The following is a 15,095-nucleotide window of genomic DNA, read 5'->3' as shown; positions in this document are numbered from 1 at the left end:
GTAAATGAAGACAAGTGCACTTAATCGCCTCCCCCGCGCTACCTTGGGTCTCCTCCGTCTTGAAGACGCGGAAGAGCCGCGTGGCCATGAAGCCGAACTCGTGCTCGCAGGCGTCGGACAGCGTAGCGATCATCTCGGCCATGGAGGTCTCGCCGCCCACGCTGGACAGACGGTTGTAGTCGGTGAACAGGAACCTGTAGGGGTTCAGGGGGGTCAGGAGGGCGGACAGGCAGTGAGACCGAGTTGGGGGGGTAGGTTCAATGGTACAGCCAGCCCCAAACTGCCAGTCAGAGTCACAGTTCGAAAAGTGTAGAAATAATTACCGACATGCACAGTTTAATGGGAAAGTAACAGCACTGTTCCACTTTCGGCAAGTCGAGGCTGCTGCCCTGCATTCTCTGGGTACCAGTTCAAATCCTGCTTGTAGTGTAGTGGTTAGCACTGCTGCCTTTGGATACAAAGGTTATAGGTTCACATCCCAGCTGTAATACCCTTGAGCAAGGTACTTACTGTAACACTACCATGGAAAAAAAATTCTCCAGCTGTATAAATAGGTAAAAAAATTGTAAGTAGTCTGGGGGGGAAAAAAAAAAAAAAAATGGAACTTCCTTTGAAGAAAAGCATCACCTAAATAAACAAATATACAGTAGATGTTCCTGCTGTAGTGTCCTTGATCAAGGTATTTACCCTGCTGTAATACCATAAAAACTCCCCTACTGTATAAATTGGGAATTCCAAGACAGGCAGAAGGTGTCTGATTTTGGGGGGGTACCCAACAACCCAGGTCTGGATGGCTTGAGGTGAGTACCTGACAGGTAGAGCGCGGGTGGTCTGCTCAGGCAGCTCGGGGGCGTTGACGAACATCAGTTTGAGTAGCAGCTCCAGGTAGCCCACGTGGCGGGCCAGGCGGGTGCTCAGTGCCCAGGCCCAGGTCCAGCTGTCACTGTCCCTACGGCCTCCAAAGTAAATGACCACTAGGGGAACGTGGTGAAAAGAGACAGAGGTTACACCGTAGAATCATCACTAGGGGGCAAAAAAGATCCCAATTTTTCAGAAGAAGGACCTGGATAAGATGGCAATAGGTCAGCAGTCAAAGTGTATAAAAAACTCTTACATTTACACTTTTTCACTTGAGTAACATTTTGACCCAGAAAGTTTAACAAGGACTTTAAATGAAAAAACAATACATGCAAATAATAGCATTAGGCTGGGATTGCAGGCTGGGTTAATGGTTAAGCAGTAAAATCTGTGATCAGTTCTCCAGAGGGGCAAATCTGAGCAAGTATAATCAATAAATGTATGAAATAGTATAAAGAACACATAAACACCTTTTGTTAATTTACATAAAAGCAACTTTGAAGCAATGAAATAAGAGTTGTAATGTTGCCAGAGGATAAACTAAATCAATACTAAAGCGGCTCAATAAAAAGTACAACAATTACCATTTAAAATTATTTTAAATCCTTGTTTAGCCTTTTATATATTGCAAAATACTAGGGATTTAATAGATTTTTTTTTACTAGTGCAAGACTACCCTCTAGTGATAAAAAACATACAACGGAAGAAATATAAAAAATACACACACACACACACACACACACACATTTTCAGAACCGCTCATCCCATACGGGGTCACGGGGGAACCAGAGCCTACCTGGTAACAGAGGGCGTAAGGCCGGAGGGGCAGGGGACACACCCAGGACGGGACGCCAGTCCGTCACAAGGCACCCCAAGCAGGACTCGAACCCCAGACCCACCGGAGAGCGGGACTGCGGTCCAACCCACTGCGCCACCGCACCCCCTCATATAAAAAATAAGAACATTTAATTGCCAGCTAGACATTTATTCTTTAAATATAATGCGTTTAAAAAATATATGAATCCAAGTCTAAGTTGGAGCAGAGCGAGTTCTTTTTTTTTTTTTTTTAAATCAATTACATTTCAGTGTGATTTGATTTTTAATTATGTGGCTACATTAAGTGGCTGTCAGATGAGGGTGACCTTTAAATCCTACAGCATGAGGAGGACCGAGGTCCTGGGGGGCTCTCACCGAAGAAGAGGTAGAGCAGAGCGAGCAGGCTGAGAGACACGGCCACGGCCAGCCGGGGGTCCACGGTGAAGCCCAGCACCAGGGCCAGGGAGCCGCAGAGCAGCAGTGTGAGGAAGACCACCAGCCAGGAGAACTGGAAGAGCGACTCCACCTGCTGGCCGGCAAACGTCTTCATCTCGTCTGCATCGGGGAGCGGGAGGTGGGAGGCAACAGCGGGGGGGCGTGTTAGTCTTTACGGACAGAGAGCTTCCGTGACATGACGGGGAGAGGCAGGGTCGCCGTACCCTCCAGCTTCTTGAGCAGGAAGGACTTGCCGCTGCCCCACTGGGCGTACAGTCCTACACAGATGGGGGGCTGCATGGTGGGCTCACTGAGGATGTCAGCCAACGCGCTGCTGTACAGGTCGTAGCCCAGCATGTCGCCGTCCGACTCGGTGGGGGACAGGTGCTCTGGGGAGGGGAGGGGGACGTGAGGGGCAGGAGGGAGACAAGAGAAACACTGGATCGAAACACAGGACGACGTTATGGCAACCTCACAACAAAGTAGTCAACAAAGTGCGGGGCAGCATCGGGCACCGTGGCTGCCTTTGACATTTTGGTCATGTGGACTCGTTTTCAGTAACATTTACATTTATTTATTTAGCAGATGCTTTTCTCCAAAGCGATTTCCAATTAACTCTATGTAGTGTTATGAGCCCACATACCTTATTCACCGCGGTGACTTACACTGCTAGATACACTACTTACCCTGGGTCACTCATCCATACATCAGTGGAACACACACACACTCTTTCTCTCTGTCACTCACACACTATGGGGGAACCTGAACAGCATGTCTTTGGACTGTGGGAAGAAACCAGAGCACCCGGAGGAAACCTATGTAGACACAAGGAGAACTTGCAAACTCCACACAGACTAAGAGGGGATCGAACCCACGTCCTCTCGCACCACCCATGCGCTGTGAGACAGCAGCACTATTCGCTGTGTCATTGTGCTCCCCTAACAGTTATGGCTCCTCCTCTTATACATCCAGTTGGTCACATCAATGGAGCCCAAGAAAGCACAAAGACCTGCTGATCTGGAAATGAAACTGGCTAAAGGTGACCCTGAGGAGGCCAAACAGGAAGGGCTCACTGGCTCCAAAGATCTGCGTGAGGATGCTTTTCTGGTGGGTACAGTCGATGTTGTAAGGCGTCTCTCCCGCCTTGTTGGGTCGGTACAGCAGACGACCATCCTTGGGGTTCCTCAGCAGGAGCTCGGCCAGCTTGCGGCTGCGGCCCCTGATGGCAATGTGAAGAGCTGTGTCTCCTTTCTGTATATCGGAATCAAAGGAGCCTTTATTATGCATGAACCAAAATGAAAGTATACAATACATGGTCTGTATACCATATACAGTACGACCCCAAATACCAGAGACTGGCCAGTATAGCATATACAGGTTTAACTCATTATTATTTTGACAGATTTGATTCTGTTATCTTCTGAAGTTACTGCCAACAGCAGCATCGTCTCTGCAATCCTATCTAGCAAAAAATATACAGCGAGCTGCCGTGTAACATAGCTGGGGATGTACCTTGTCCACAGCCGACACCTTGGCCCCCTTATCCAGGAGGAGCTCGACAATCTCCAAGTTCCTCATCTTCGTGGCCTTAATCAGCGGGGTCTCCAGGTCCTGAAGGTGACCCGAAGAGACGGGAACTATCTGAGTCACATCTTTACGGGCGAATGCTTCAGACTGTCCATTTACCACGTTTAACCTCATTATTGTTTTTCATTAAGCTGACACTTTTCTCCAAAATGACGTACAATTATAGGTTTATAGACTTACGCATTTATATGCCTCGGTAGTTTCTTACTGGAGTAATTCAGGGTAAGTACCTTCGTTAAGGATACTACAGCAAGAAGTGGGAATTGAAACTGGGTCTTTCAAGTTCAAGACAAAAGGCTCAAGCCACTCCGCCACCTACTGCCCCGATATACCAGGTGTGTAGCGAGGAATTGTGAGGTACAGCGATGTTGTGCAGCGATTAGGGATCAACGGCCTGAGGTCTGCTTGTCCCATCCAGGGCTGTGCATGTGGTTCGTGTGCAGGCGATGTGAGACGCTCACCTTGGTGCAGGTCTCTGTGTCCGGGTTGCACTGCAGGATGTCCCTCACCATGGTGGCATTTCCTTTCTCCACCGCCCAGTACAGGGCTGTCTTATTGTCCTACATCCAAAGGAAACCGACTTCTAAATGCATTTATTAACATCATTAGAGGATAATCCATCCCAAGGGTGAGCTGCAGGACCAGCGCATTTCTGCGGCACCCCAGAACTGCAGTGATTAATAAAGTCATTGTTTTTAATAGAAAACATCATCCGGGTTTTGCAGGTGCACCTAATCTCACAACTGGCCCACTTTCCAGCCGGCACCGGATTTCATCGGAATTTTTTAAAGTTCTACAGCATAAAAACCTGCATGACCAAGGGAAAGGAACATCAAGATTGAGTGAATACACATAAGAAGCAATAGCTGGAGCCCCTGCCAGGCCGATGGGGCCCCCCTACCAAGGAAAGGGAACGCTGACGACCCCTACCTGTCCCTGGACGTCGATGTCGGCATACTTGTGCAGGAGAGCCCTCACAATCTCTATGTGACCCCCCCGAACTGCTCCGATGAGCACGGTGTCGCCACTCTGAAATACACACATGGTGTACGGTGTCACCAGGCGCTGTAGGGTCAGTACTTGTATGCAGAGGTAAAAACCCACACAGCACAGACTCACGCAGTCAGTGATGACTACACTTAAGTCCTGAGCTTAGCTGTTGAATGTCTGCAAATCTGCAAATGTTTCTTTCGTAAGAAATTTGGACTCCTAGTTGTGTCAGTGTGACAACTCTCCTTTTCAATTTATGTTTATAAAGTGATCTTCTAAACAGTGATGCTGAACGACCGAGTACTAGTGACACAGGAGTGATAGGAGGAATCTAAAAGACAAAGATGATGGTTTATGTGCATAAACCTGTAACTGGCACTTGAGGAGAGGAAAACAAAAGAAAAGTAAGCCAAGGAATTGGGAGAAAAATATGTCTCTGAGGGTCCAAGGACCGATGAATGTCCAACCCTCCTTGTCATTCTGGTGTGCTACAGCGGGCCTGCACAGGGGACGTCTTTAAGTCAAAAAACCAGTTCACTGAGGCCACATAGTATCGGTGTAATCAAAGACCAGAGTCACTGTCAAGTCTATGGGCAGCTGATACGGTGGGTGCTGTAGCCTGTAGTCTCTGGAGACACTCACCCGGTCAGGGATGTTGACGTAGGCACCAGCGTCTAGCAGGTCCTGTACGATCTCCGTGTGGCCCTCTTTGGCAGCAATCATCAGGGCTGTGTTACCGTCCTTGTCCTTCATGTTCACGTTGGGGTTCCTCTTCAGCAGCTCCTTCACCACCTCAGTGTAGCCACCTCTCACAGCCACGATGAGCGCCGTCATGGAGTTCTGGCAAATCACGGACAACACAATTAGTTAATGGACATCGGGTACCCTTCAAGGTGACTTTGGGGTGAACACGGGATAGGCTTGAAAAAATGGGAACTTGTCAATTTGTCCCAATAGGAAATAATGGAGGAAGTCAGTTCATTATCTGGTTTTCTGGTATTCAGTAAATTTGCAGGTAGCAGTTATGACCAGTTAACAGGGGATGTGTATTTTTAAACTGCCCAGAATATGACTTCATCCAAACCATTTTAACAAAGCTGGATATGCGACCGAAGAGTCATTTAATGATTCTTTGAAATCACTAGTGGACCTTACACCTTGTGACTCCAAAGAGGCTCCTCGGTGTTTGTCTTATGGTGGAAAGTCAGAGATACCACGATTGTTGGACTGAGGTAACCAAGCTGTCAGGAGATAAAGGTGGACAGATTTGTTCCATTTAAGAAGTCGTGCCATAATTTAAATCTCCCGTATATGCGGTTTAAAATGTTAAAGTAACAGGGACCAACATGTAAGAGCGTCAGTGTGTTCTGAATCAAACTGCACAGAGAACTTTTGTCTCCTGAAGGGTTGTTTGTTTGTTATGGGTGGCATGATGGCACAGTGAGTAGTGCTGCTGTCTCATGGTGCCTTGGCAGTGTAAGAGGACATGGGTTTGGTCCCTGCTCAGTCTGTGTGGGTTTCCTTTGGGTGCTCTGGTTTCCTCCCACAGTTCAAAGACATGATATCCAGGTTCCCCATAGTGTATGAGTGACAGAGAGTGTGTTCCACTGATGTATGGATGAGTGACCCAGTGTAAGTAATGTATCTAGCAGTGCAATTCACTGTGATAAATAAGGTGTGTGGGCTGATAACACTACATAGAGTTCATTGAAAGTCACTTTGGAGAAAAGTGTCTGATAAAAAAATGTAACATATCAGTCTGTACATATGTCCCTTGTCTCAACATCTAAGGAAGGTAAGATGCATGGGTGACTGATTTAAAGTGGAATCGCCCAGAAACAACAGAGGTTAAGTATTATGCTGTAAACAAAATGCCTTTTGGTCAAAGGTCCATTCCGTAACTGCTGGACTGTCTGCTCCTATCTGCCCATGTATAGGTGGTAAAAACACAAACTCAAAGCGGATCCTGAGATGGTCACGGCCTGAGGTGAGAACGGTCAGCCCACGTACCGCTCCCTCTTGGTCCACATCGGCCCCATTCTCCAGCAGGTGCATCACGCAGTCGATGTGGCCCTTTCTGGCAGCCCAGATGAGCGGCGTTGTGCCATACTGACATTGACAGGACAGAAGAACCTGGTTAGGACTCACAGGGACGTGACTCATTAATGGACTTCCCGAAATGAAAACACTGACTGCCAACTCCTGCCCCATCCCGCTTCACCTCACGCTGTCCACCATCCACCCTCATCTCACATCACTGGTGCAGAACAGCACATCCTGAGCCCAGCTGGGCCTCTGTTACCTCAACCATAACTCTGTTACCCCAGCCTAAGCTCTTTACACCAGACCGCACTGTGGACGCTCACCTTGTCAGAACAGTTGACTTTGCCCCCATGCTGGAGCAGAAGATGGACGATGTCAGCATGTCCCCGGCCAGCCGCCCAGATGATGGGGTACACGCTGTACTGCTGAGGGCAGGGAACACGTAAGGTGTGGGAAAATAGAGGCTCCACCCGAGCCACTGCATCATCATAGTTTCTCTTTGAATGACCTTCACGTACGTTCAGCAACTCACTACACCTGGAAGTAACTGTACACTGAGTGTGTTGAAGCACCACTGAGCACAACTGCAACAAAGTGATGGGAACGTGGCGGGATTTGGTCCTGCGCACCTGTCCAGTGATGTTGGGGTTCGCTCCTTTCTCCAGTAGCAGACGGGCCACCTCGACGCGCCCCTTGTAAGCAGCCCACATGAGAGCGCTCCAGCCGCCCTGCACAGCCCCACACACACACACACACACACACACACAGAGGCAGTTTAAGCAACCCAATCCAAATCTGCCCCTCCTTTTGTTCAGTCCGAGAAGCCTTCCACTAAAGCATAACAAAAGTCCCCATTATACATTAAGCTTTCGAATCTATTTAATACATTAAAAACCTAAATCCAAAAATAATTAACTACAGGCTGGACCTCCTGCATTAAACTCCTGCATTGCAATAAGTGTTAGGAGTGTTTTGTGTGAGGATTTGCGTTTACATACTGGCCGTACGACAGAATCCATCCAGGACTCCAGCATTTTAGCTGCATTTTGCTTTTTACTAGTGCAGGGGAAGGGAAAAGAAGTCAGACAGCGGGCTGCCTACATGTGTTCATGCTGTGCTCACCGCTCGCTAACAGCATATCGCTTTCTAACCCCCGGTCCCAATCGGCATTAACACAAAGTTAAACAACTCATTGATTTCTTACGGTGCATCGTTTAGCACGGTTCCGCAATGGAGACGTCAGGGAATGTTTGTCACTGCAGGTAACCTTGCCGGTCAAGCAAAATCGCTGCCCAAGGCCTTCCCGGCGCGGCGTTACCCCCGTGGCGCCGCAGACAGGAAGGCCCCAGAGCGGCTTAACGCGTCATCGCTGAAAATCCTGCAAGACCTTCGCTGCTCAGCACAAGCATCTAGGATTTTTTTTTTTTTTTTTTAAAGAATCGTCGGCTTGAACAACAGAGTTTTCGTCACTTTTGAGAAATAGCGACCCTGCCTTACGGTTCATAAGAGTCAACACAGCGCGCGCCGTCGTTATAAAAACAAGTGGCTCGCTATTATTTTAAAGCCCTCTGATTAACAAATTATAAATGTGTGCGTTGTCACCGGCGGGGTTGGTGTAATTAGCACTAATAGTGACAATGAGTCACAAGCGGCTGAGCGGATGGGTAAAAACGTAGTGAATGCAATCACCCGGAAAAGGGCTCTCTCTGCCGAAGGAACGATTCGAGAAACCAGCCAAGACACCTTCGACCGCTGCTTCAACCTGGATTGTGGTTCTTCAGATGCGCGAATACTTACGAAGCGAAGTACTGCCTTCAGTAAGAACTCCACGTACCACTTTATGACTGACCACCTAAAATAACGATCTTTAATTTCAACCAAAATAAAACGATCCATGGTTTGATCCGAGGGGACTTCAGTCGCAATAAGCCCGAGAGGGCCCCACGTTCCCCCATAAACCCCCAGAATCTCGCCTCACCATGTCCCTGTGCTCCAGGTTGGCGTTGTTGGCCAAGAGCTCTCGTACCACCTCCACGTGCCCCTCCTTGGCAGCGGAGATCAGCGCCGTCCAGCCATCCTGGAGGAAAAAGGGGCGTCCGCACCAGCATCAACACTAAGTTTCCGTGGGAACGCCAATCGCAACGTGGCCAGCTCGGACCCCCGCTGGGCTGCTGCTCCCTACGTACCGGCTGATCGTACCAGGTGCTCATAGGTGCGTGTTAAAATCGGCGTGTTGTCAGTCAATCCTGAGCTGGCGAGTTCTCCTCTGAATGGCCCGACGCCGTACACTGGCTGTGATGGTGTGTTTGCGGCCAAGATATATGAACGCCCCATAATTTACTTAAATACAGACATGGTTTGCCTACTGGGTGCTCATTAGAGAGCGCTCTGCTTATCGTCAGCAAGGTGATGTCAGCAGACTAACATCTCAGGGTGTTTGTTGTACTTGAGCACACCGTTCCATTTGGGATCCTGTGTTTTGGGATCCAAAGTGCGAATTCCTTGACTGCCATCAGACACCTTTCCAGGTGAAAAAAAATATTAGGCCTTCATGGTTACATTAAGACAGGCTGAGAGCTGTCATGGTAAGAAGTTTTGAAGGACAAAGCACGCTTGCACATACAACATCATCCAGGTTGACGTTGGCCCCCCTCCGGACGAGCTCCTGCACGATCTCCACGCTGCCCTGTTCTGCCGCCAGCATCAGAGCCGTCAATCCCGTCTGGGGTGAGAAGGAAAACAAAGAGAAAAACAAAGAAAAATCCCAACACTTGCTGAGCAGGAGAAGCTCCGGCAACCACACCCATCCATCAGAGAATCACGATAAAGACAGCCAACTGTAACAACTCTTAACAGCTCGCTGAGGTGTTTCTGGGACAGGGCTACCTGCTGGGCACGGACTGGGGTCACTCACGTCACTTCTGCTGTCCACCTCCTTGAACTTGTCCAGGTGCGCCCTGATGGCTGGCAAGTTCTCCTCCTCTACGTAGCTGAAGAAGCTCTGCATGGCCAGAGTGGTCATCTTCAAGGAGGAGGTTGTGTCCATGGCCATTATTTTCTGTCACACTTCTTCTCCTCAGGGTGGAGGCAGGCTGGTTTAAAAAAAATCCAATTAGCGTCTAAGAAGTACCATCCCGTCCAGCTTTAAACCAGACACATCAGTCAAAACAAAGCTTTTTGAACGAAATAGCTGCAATTATGAATGATTCAGAATCTGCAGAAGCGGATATTTTTATGTTTTTAGAACTCATTAAATGCATCACATCTAAAAGGGAAAATGAAAAGAAAAATAAAAAGTTAATAAAAAACAGACCACTTTCTCCACCACTCAGAGCAATGAGACATATGGACTAAAGGATGTTTTAAGGACCTCATATTACAAGAAAAACTACATTTATTTAGCAGACACTTTCCTCCAAAGCAAATTCCAATGAACTGTATGTCATCTTGGGGGTGCGGTGGCGCAGTGGGTTGGACCGCAGTCCTGCTCTCCGGTGGGTCTGGGGTTCAAGTCCCGCTTGGGGTGCCTTGCGGCGGACTGGCGTCCTGTCCTGGGTGTGTCCCCTTCCCCCTCTGGCCTTACGCCCTGTGTTGCCGGGTAGGCTCCGGTTCCCCGTGACCCCGTAAGGGCCAAGCGGTTCTGAAAATGTGTGTGTGTGTGTGTGTGTGTGTGTGTGTGTGTGTGTGTGTGTGTGTGTGTGTGTGTGTGTGTGTGTGTGTGTCATCTTATCAGCCCACACACCTTATTCACCACATTGACTTACACTGGGTCACTCATCCATACATCAGTGGAACACACTTTCTCTGTCACTCACACGCTACAGGGGAACCTGAACAGCATGTCTTTGGACTGTGGGAGGAAACCAGAGCACCCAGAGAAAACATGCAAACTCCACACAGACTGAGTGGGGATCAAACCCACATCCTCTCACACCCCCCAGATACTGTGAGAGAGCAGTGCTACTCACTGTCCTATCATGTCACACCTCTCTGTCACATAAAATTGATATGATGGGATTAATATTGCCATTGCGCTCAAGGACAGACCGATGAACCACTGGAGTGTGGTTTATTTAATTGGGGCTATGAGACTCGACTACATTCAAACAGCCCATTATTGAAGTTTAACAAATCCATTTGACGTCGCAGGTTTACATTCCAGTCATATGTTTTAGCTGTGCTCAGTGCTGCCGACCAGACCGCAGGCTGGCAGCGGTGTTTCGTGGCCATCGGTTTCCGGTCTGATTACTGGATTCTGGGCACAACATAGCAATTGTACTGCGGTCACAAAAGAGTAACATCATTCATGTTGCTTTGATTAAAACAGAGGATTTAGCTAAAAATGGAAAGACTGGAGTAAACTGCGAAGCAAGTCTTTACCGTGTTTACAACACAGCGTTAACCCTAAAACACAAGAAACTGAAAACTAAAATGGCTCATTGCTACAATATCAGTTTACAGTGTAGAACAGGCCATTCTAACTTCAGTCACAACTACTGGTAAAGAAATTTAAGGATGACTGAGGTAAAAACCCTCACTTACAAAAACACTACAGTTCCCTGATGTTAATAATTTCATCTAATCACTGCCTTTCAGAAAGCCATAGAAACTGCCTATCAGTCATGCTTTACATTTATTTATTTAGCAGACACTTTTCTCCAAAGCAACTTCCAATAAACTCTGTGTAGTGCTATCAGCCCACATACCTTATTCACCACGGTGACTTACACTGCTAGATACACTACTTACACTGGGTCACTCATCCATAGATCAGTGGAACACACACACTCTCTCTGTGTCACTCACACATTATGGGGGAACCTGAAGAGCATGTCTTTAGACTGTGGGAGGAAACCAGAGCACCCAGAGGAAACCCATGCAGAACATGCAAACACTACACAGACTGCGAGGGGATCAAACCCATATCCGTTCACACCACTCAGACACTGTGAGACAGCAGTGCTACTCACTGTGCCACCATGCTGTGCAGAAGACTATACCTGGGGGTGCACATATTCTCCTCCCAGAGTCAACAAGTTCAAAAATTGATTGACTGGTTCCTAAAGGGGAACCACAGGGACTGCTTGAAATTAATGCATAGCATACATACAAAATATCAACCATATATTGAAACCACTTGCCCCAAGTGGAGGTTGCAGCAAGAGAGAGCCTAACCCAGCAATACAGGGTGTAAGGCTAGAAGGGGAGGGGACACACCCAGGATAGTACGCCAGTCCATTGCAAGGCACCCCAAGCAGGACTTGAACCCTAGCCCCACCAGAGAGCAGAACCCAGCCAAACCCACTGCACCACTGCACCTCCCAAATAGATTTACCCCACACCTTAATCCCGAATCTTTCTCAAGCCACCTTCTAGAAGAAACACATTAAACATATGAACCAGTGTCCCTTTTGATGGAAAAACACCAGGGCAGCTGACGCCAGGCTGACACAATCATCTCTTTCTGAAAGGCAACGTGAATTTGCCAAGTCCATAAGCTCTCGGTCAACACTCATTTCCATCAGCAAATGGCAAATTATCCACAGTGGTATTGCAAAAAAAATAAATAAATAAAAAACCAAAAATAAACACTAAAACACACCACGAAAGAAAGAATACAGTCGCAGGTCTATTTGGTTAAACAAGATATCAACTTGTTTCAAGACACCATCAGCTGTATTTATTGTTGAGAGGATATTAAATTTATTTAGCAGGTGTTTTGCTCCAAAGCGACTTCCAATGAACTCTATGTAGTGTTACCAGCCCACACACCTTATTCACCACGGTGACTTACACTGCTAGATAAACTACTTACACTGGGTCACTTATCCATACATCAGTGGAACACACTCCCTCTCTCTCTCACTCACACACTACTGGTGAACCTGAACAGCATGTCTTTGGACTGTGGGAGGTAACCAGAGCACTCAGAGGAAACCCACACAGATACAGGGAAAACATGCAAACTCCACAGAGTGAGTAGGGATCTAACCCATGTTCTCATGCACCATCCCAGTGACGTAAGACATCAGCGCTACTTGCTATACCACCATGCAATCTGTACTAGCTCCTTTTTACCACTTACTTGATTTTTACCACTAAAAGTCAACAAGTAAGTCTGCTGACCATAGCTTGCTGCTCAAGATGATGTATCGACTGCAAGCCCAACCTCTTATGGTCCAACAGAAAAACAGGTCGCTGCATAACACGCAGCTGTCCTATTATACCTCCGACTGCTCAGTGTGACTTAAGGAGGACGAGACTCAAAGAGACATTAAGATGAGTTCAGACAATTAAAAGCACTCAAAAGATACTAAGGAATCATAATTGAAACGTGATAATTTCTTTTTACCAAGAGACCTCTCTTACCTTCTCATATTTGGAAACCAACCTGTTGCTTCCTGTCTTTACATTTAATGAGAAAAATATATTTGATGGCGCCAGAAACTGTGATCTGTAAACAACACTTTAAAAACTCTAGGGTGTTTTGTAAATATAACCCTTGAAAATGATTAGCCATCTTTGAGATAGAAAGATGATGAGCCTGACAATTTTAGAACAGACGGGGGGAGGGTATCTAAATATACACGTCAGCTCATTCCTAACAGTCATGCGGGTGTGAGGTGGTTCGAGTCATTTTCCGTCCCACCAGTTTTGCCGCGACAAAGTTTTGGGGACTAAACGGGATCCGTGAATGGGCGCTGAAGTCTGCGGAAATATCTGTTATTAACATGATCACATAATACAATGTGATTTCTGCTTGTAGTGTAATATTTTGCTGTGCTCAACGCAGACCGACACACAAAGTCTGTAAAATGCACAATAAACACAGCGATGGACATGGAATTACCAAATGTAAAGCTGCTGAAACTGTAATGGTAAACAACCAACCATGTGTCACGGTGTTAGTGTTGAGTCCACCGAGTGTTACAGCGTCACAGTGTAAATTTCATGTTACGTGATCACAGTAGTAACTTGCTGCAGGGCAGTGCAGTGACTAGATGGAAGGCCTCTACTGTACGGCTTCATCTTTCCCCAAAGCCTTTCGTCTCTCTTCCCTCAGTTTCCTGATATGTTTCCACATTTCCCCAAATGCTCTTGTGAGTTTCCTCAGTACTTCTGCATGTTTCTAAAAATATTGTCACATTTACCAAATATTTCTACATTTCCTCATATGTTTCTGAAATGTTTTCACATTTTTCCCAAACACTTTCAATTTCCCCAAAGCATGCGCACATTTCCCCAGTGTTTCCCACACCCGTATTTACTATGTTTCGCCATTCCCCAGTTCGTCCATATTTCCCAAAGCATACCCCCGCTGGGACGGGGGGTGCGGTGGCCCAGTGGGCTGGACTGGGTCCTGCATTCCAATGGGCCTGGGGTTCGAGTCCTGCTTGAGGTGTCTTGAGACAGGCTGGCATCCCCTCCTGGGTGTGTCCCCAGCCCTTCGCCCTGTGTTGCTGGGTTAGGCTCCGGCTCCCCACGACTCCATATAGGACAAGCAGTTTCAGACGATGTGTGTGTGTGTGTATGCCCACATTTCCCAAATACTTCTGTGTTTCCCACACCTGTATTTACTATATTTCACCATTCTTTCTTCCACAGTTGCCCAATATTTTTCCACATTTTTTCCCAAATACTGCCAATTTCCCCAAAGCATGCCCACATTCCCCGACATTCTGCATTTGTCCAGTGTCTCCCACGGCCGCATTTACTATGTTTCGCCGCTCCCCTGCTCGTCCACATAGCCAGCACCTGTAGTTCTCCTTGAGTCCAGCACCACGAGCTCCTGGAGCCGCTCGCTCTTCTCTCTTCGCTCCCAGCCGCCGCCGCCGCCGCCGCTTCGCCGCACTCGCTGAGCTCAATCTGAGCGCTTCACTCAGCGCCCTAAATAGCGCTAAATATAGCGCGCGAGCCGCCCGCTTGTACCTCGTATACCGCGGCAGAAACTTAGTTCGGACCCCCAGACAAGTGGGAAAAGTTAACTCATGTAGAAATGCACAGAAACAGACGTCCTCAGAAGTAACACATACACACACAGAAAAAGCTCACCTTCAGGGAACACCCGGCCGTGGCTGCGGGAAGCGGCTCCTTCTGCCTCTTATTCTCCTTTTATTGCACTTTCATTCCAGTCCATTTTGTCCCGGGAGGGTGGGGGTCGGGGGAGGGGGCTGGGCGTTCAGCGCAGTTTATAATCGGACCCGAGTCCAGCCTCCCGTCCCCGTGTCCAGTAAACTTATACACACAGACAGTTACACACACAGTTGAACACACCCACCCACCGAGCCGGTCGGACTGTTCCTTCACTGCGCTTTCCTTAGGTCTTTAAAAGATACACAGTCAGTCATATGCTGTGTTATTTTAAA

The 15,095-nt window shown here is 47.7% G+C and overlaps 1 protein-coding gene across 7 annotated transcripts in view; it reads right to left on the bottom strand.

The window, feature by feature from the left end:
• Positions 1 to 14,924, bottom strand: part of kidins220a (kinase D-interacting substrate 220a) — a 44,155-nt gene extending 29,231 nt beyond the window's left edge. For 3 of the 7 annotated variants that reach the window (XM_029258344.1, XM_029258345.1, XM_029258346.1), the window contains exons 1-15: positions 9,644 to 9,781; positions 9,353 to 9,451; positions 8,708 to 8,806; positions 7,359 to 7,457; positions 7,053 to 7,154; positions 6,697 to 6,795; positions 5,329 to 5,526; positions 4,627 to 4,725; positions 4,158 to 4,256; positions 3,622 to 3,720; positions 3,183 to 3,360; positions 2,334 to 2,498; positions 2,050 to 2,229; positions 809 to 974; positions 43 to 194 (exon numbers count right to left, since the gene is read on the bottom strand). In XM_029258344.1, coding sequence (XP_029114177.1) covers positions 43 to 194; positions 809 to 974; positions 2,050 to 2,229; positions 2,334 to 2,498; positions 3,183 to 3,360; positions 3,622 to 3,720; positions 4,158 to 4,256; positions 4,627 to 4,725; positions 5,329 to 5,526; positions 6,697 to 6,795; positions 7,053 to 7,154; positions 7,359 to 7,457; positions 8,708 to 8,806; positions 9,353 to 9,451; positions 9,644 to 9,781 — 1,972 coding nt within the window. Of the gene's footprint in view, positions 1 to 42; positions 195 to 808; positions 975 to 2,049; positions 2,230 to 2,333; positions 2,499 to 3,182; positions 3,361 to 3,621; positions 3,721 to 4,157; positions 4,257 to 4,626; positions 4,726 to 5,328; positions 5,527 to 6,696; positions 6,796 to 7,052; positions 7,155 to 7,358; positions 7,458 to 8,707; positions 8,807 to 8,915; positions 9,331 to 9,352; positions 9,452 to 9,643; positions 9,822 to 14,781 lie in introns of those variants that run through there. The other 4 variants (XM_018732342.2, XM_018732358.2, XM_029258347.1 and 1 more) reach the window with 4 other exon arrangements.
• Positions 14,925 to 15,095: the final 171 nt, after the last annotated feature.

Source organism: Scleropages formosus, chromosome 15, assembly GCF_900964775.1.
Source record: "Scleropages formosus chromosome 15, fSclFor1.1, whole genome shotgun sequence".
In the NCBI taxonomy this organism is placed as follows: Eukaryota; Metazoa; Chordata; class Actinopteri; order Osteoglossiformes; family Osteoglossidae; genus Scleropages; species Scleropages formosus.
This window is presented reverse-complemented; position numbering and strand designations above follow the sequence as displayed.